Below are 3,824 nucleotides of genomic sequence, written 5' to 3' on the forward strand. Positions count from 1 at the left end.
TGACTCCGCTTAGGATTCTGAGGGGTCTGATGATCCTTCTGGTGTTTCTGTCTACTGCTTTTATGTTCCTGCTCTACTTTTCACCAGTAGCTGCTCTAGGTCTACGGCTTCTGAGTGTGCATCAATCTAGGAGAGTTGTCTCGTTAATCTTTGGTCTCTGGTTAGCTTTGTGGCCTTACCTGTTTGAAACGGTAAACGGGACAGCCGTGGTGTTCTCTGGAGACAGCATTCCTGTTGAGAAACGTGTTTTGCTTATTGCAAATCACAGGACAGAGGTGGATTGGATGTATTTGTGGAATATTGCGTTGAGAAAAGGCTGTCTTGGCTACATCAAATACGTTCTTAAGAGCAGCTTGATGAGATTACCTATTTTTGGCTGGGGTTTTCATGTTTTGGAGTTTATACCCGTGGAGAGGAAGCGGGAGGTCGACGAACCTGTTTTGCTTCAAATGCTTTCTTCTTTTAAGGATCCTCAAGAACCCTTGTGGCTTGCTCTATTCCCAGAAGGAACCGATTTCACGTACTATATGCTTCCCTATCTGATTTTACATATGAACCTACATAACAAACAAGTTACAACTGCTCCAGAGACATAAGCTAATTCGTAATGAATCTGTATTCTTGAAGCCAACTTATAGTGTTTTCTTAGTAGGATATTTAACACCATTGAACATCTGTCTTGGTCTTGCAAATATGATAAACCAGTAACCCTCATTTCCAGGAATTGCCTGCTAATGCATGAGTGTGTGAACTGCTGCTCTTTGTCTATCTTCTTTCATATTTCTGAGACCTTTCCTTACTTTGATATGCAGTGAAGAGAAATGCAAGAGAAGCCAAAAATTTGCAGCTGAAGTTGGTCTTCCAGCATTATCAAACGTACTTTTACCAAAAACAAGGGGTTTTGGCGTTTGCTTAGAAGTTCTTCATAGCTCTTTGGATGCAGGTATGGTCCACGAAATTCTGATGAAATGGTCGTGTATGTTCCCTAGTATATAGTAGTATCTCAAGACACATGTTATGCCAACATTTATTGCTTTGACGACATTATGATGGTATGATATTTTCTATGTTTCCAATGACCCCATGTGGGACCTCATGGCCACAAGTAACTGAACAAGGCATTGTTTTTAACTTTATTATATCAATGCCTATGATACTGCATTTATAATCTTGCTCCGTTCTTACGTCATCTTCTTTAAATGCAGTATATGATTTGACTATCGCATATAAGCCTCGCTGCCCATCTTTCATGGACAATGTATTCGGGACGGATCCTTCAGAAGTTCATATTCACGTTCGACGAGTTCTACTAAAGGAGATTCCAGATAACGAAGCAGAAGCTTCTGCTTGGTTAATGGATTCATTTCAGTCAAAGGACAAACTGCTATCCGATTTCAATGCTCAGGGACAATTTCCAAATCAAAGACCAGAAGAAGAACTCTCTCTTCTGAAGTGCATCGCAACTTTCACAGTGGTAATATCTTTGACAGTACTATTCATTTATCTGACCTTGTATTCACATAGCTGTTTCAAAGTATATGCTGGTCTAAGCGGCACATATTTATCGTTTGCTACTTATTACAAGCTTCGACCTTCACCTGCCTTTTTTAGAGAAGATTCTTGTGAAAAAGTAAAAAGCCATTAACTTTGTTGTACATACAATTCTTTCTTTGTATACAAAGAAATAATATCAAGAATTTACAGGCAGGAAAAGATTTTTGGGAAGTCTTTTTCATTGTTAGTTCTTGGATATACCCAATTATATTCCATGTTGTAAAGAAAAGTTGATATGTTGCAACTGTGAAACCCTTGTGTTCATTGAGTTGGAAACATCAACAGGGTCACTAAAACCTTATTGTCAATACATGTTCTTACTTCTGATTCAGTCATTAAAGGAAGTTTCCATCTGAACAAAAATTTGTCGGTGATCAACAAAGCATAGAACCCACTTTGTCCCGAAAGGTTGCTACCTTCTTTTTTGCAGGTGATGAGAGACAGAGAGAGAAGACCGTTGCTCGCGCTCTTTAACTGAAACATTGGATCAGCTTTAGAGGTAGAGCATTACATCTCTTGTTTTCTTTATATGCCGTTGCTTACTTGCTTGTACACATGTCATCTTATCTTATGTGAGCAGGTGCAGGTGAGATCAGGTTAGTTTTGACCAAACCAACTTTGATGATCTTTCTTTACTTTTTCTCTTTTGGTTGGGAAAAAGATTTGAGAAACACAAAACCAAACAATGTCATTTCTCTTTAGGGTGTATCTCTAAATCTAACCACACAGACAAAATGCGGAAACTATACCATGTACCATACTACCATCATCTTTATTTTGAGACATTTTCAATTATTTAAGGCAAGAAAAAAAAGCATCAAGGGCAAATAAATATTACAGTGCCAAAGAAGATGGGCTAACGAGCTGGCATAAAGATAATTTAATTGAAAATGATAAACCCTACCTCGGACCACCGCTTATATAAATAGAGGAACGGTGCTAGAGATCAATCCTCATCCACATCACAAGAAAAAAAAAACAATTATTTTTTTAATTAAAATATGGCGAAAGTCTCCAGTATTCACATTCTCTTCTTCGTGTTCATCACAAGTAAGAGNTTTCTTTATATGCCGTTGCTTACTTGCTTGTACACATGTCATCTTATCTTATGTGAGCAGGTGCAGGTGAGATCAGGTTAGTTTTGACCAAACCAACTTTGATGATCTTTCTTTACTTTTTCTCTTTTGGTTGGGAAAAAGATTTGAGAAACACAAAACCAAACAATGTCATTTCTCTTTAGGGTGTATCTCTAAATCTAACCACACAGACAAAATGCGGAAACTATACCATGTACCATACTACCATCATCTTTATTTTGAGACATTTTCAATTATTTAAGGCAAGAAAAAAAAGCATCAAGGGCAAATAAATATTACAGTGCCAAAGAAGATGGGCTAACGAGCTGGCATAAAGATAATTTAATTGAAAATGATAAACCCTACCTCGGACCACCGCTTATATAAATAGAGGAACGGTGCTAGAGATCAATCCTCATCCACATCACAAGAAAAAAAAAACAATTATTTTTTTAATTAAAATATGGCGAAAGTCTCCAGTATTCACATTCTCTTCTTCGTGTTCATCACAAGTAAGAGCATCAAAACAATACTCTGTTTTTGTTTCTCCTCTGTTTCACTTATGTTTTTATATTCTCCTCTGTTTCTTCTGTTTTTCTAAGGATAATAACACTCCAGTACTGTTTCTATAGCTCCCTTTAGATTTGATCTTATACCTTTTTGTTCGCCCTCGATTGAATTATAATTATCAGAAACTTTTTTAGTTTTCTAGGTCGTGTATTTTTAACAAGTTTTGAAATTGCAGGCGGCATTGCTGTTTCCGCCACCGTCTTCACTATACAAAACAGTTGCCCTTACACCGTCTGGCCCGGAACGCTCTCAGGCAACAGCATCACCCTCGGCGACGGCGGTTTTCAATTAACTCCAGGCGCTTCCGTACAGCTCACGGCTCCTGTGGGGTGGTCAGGTCGCTTCTGGGGTCGTACCGGCTGCAACTTCGATGCATCAGGCCGCGGTACCTGCGTCACCGGAGACTGCGGTGGCGTTCTTAAATGTATCGGCGGCGGAGAACCTCCAGCGACTCTGGCCGAATTCACTGTCGGATCAAGCAATGCCGGCATGGATTTTTACGACGTGAGCCTCGTCGACGGTTACAATGTCAAGATGGGGATTGCACCTCAGGGAGGATTCGGAAACTGCAAATACGCAGGCTGCGTCTCCGACATCAACGAGATTTGCCCTAACGAGCTTCGG

The 3,824-nt window shown here is 39.4% G+C and overlaps 2 protein-coding genes across 2 annotated transcripts in view; both read left to right on the forward strand.

Moving 5' to 3' along the window:
* Positions 7-1,750, forward strand: LOC104751371 (probable 1-acyl-sn-glycerol-3-phosphate acyltransferase 4). The gene is made up of 3 exons (XM_019238635.1): positions 7-520; positions 813-943; positions 1,206-1,750. The coding sequence occupies exons 1-3, from the start codon at positions 30-32 to the stop codon at positions 1,643-1,645; spliced, it is 1,062 nt and encodes a 353-aa protein (XP_019094180.1). The 5' UTR covers positions 7-29; the 3' UTR covers positions 1,646-1,750.
* LOC104751372 (pathogenesis-related protein 5-like) overlaps positions 2,635-3,824 on the forward strand; it is a 2,576-nt gene continuing 1,386 nt past the window's right edge. The window contains exons 1-2 of the mRNA XM_019238636.1: positions 2,635-3,142; positions 3,376-3,780. Coding sequence (XP_019094181.1) covers positions 3,094-3,142; positions 3,376-3,780 — 454 coding nt within the window. The 5' untranslated portion in view covers positions 2,635-3,093. The remainder of the gene's footprint in view (positions 3,143-3,375; positions 3,781-3,824) is intronic.

This window comes from Camelina sativa, chromosome 16 (assembly GCF_000633955.1).
Source record: "Camelina sativa cultivar DH55 chromosome 16, Cs, whole genome shotgun sequence".
Lineage (NCBI taxonomy): Eukaryota > Viridiplantae > Streptophyta > Magnoliopsida > Brassicales > Brassicaceae > Camelina > Camelina sativa.

What these genes read in the sequence shown, in the direction of transcription:
- LOC104751371 (XM_019238635.1), top strand. Translation starts at nt 30, where the DNA reads ATGATCCTTCTGGTGTTTCTGTCTACTGCTTTTATGTTCCTGCTCTAC. An exon ending in CCAGAAGGAACCGATTTCAC is followed by an intron (nt 521 to 812) that starts GTACTATATGCT and finishes TTTGATATGCAG; the next exon opens with TGAAGAGAAATGCAAGAGAA. An exon ending in TCATAGCTCTTTGGATGCAG is followed by an intron (nt 944 to 1,205) that starts GTATGGTCCACG and finishes CTTTAAATGCAG; the next exon opens with TATATGATTTGACTATCGCA.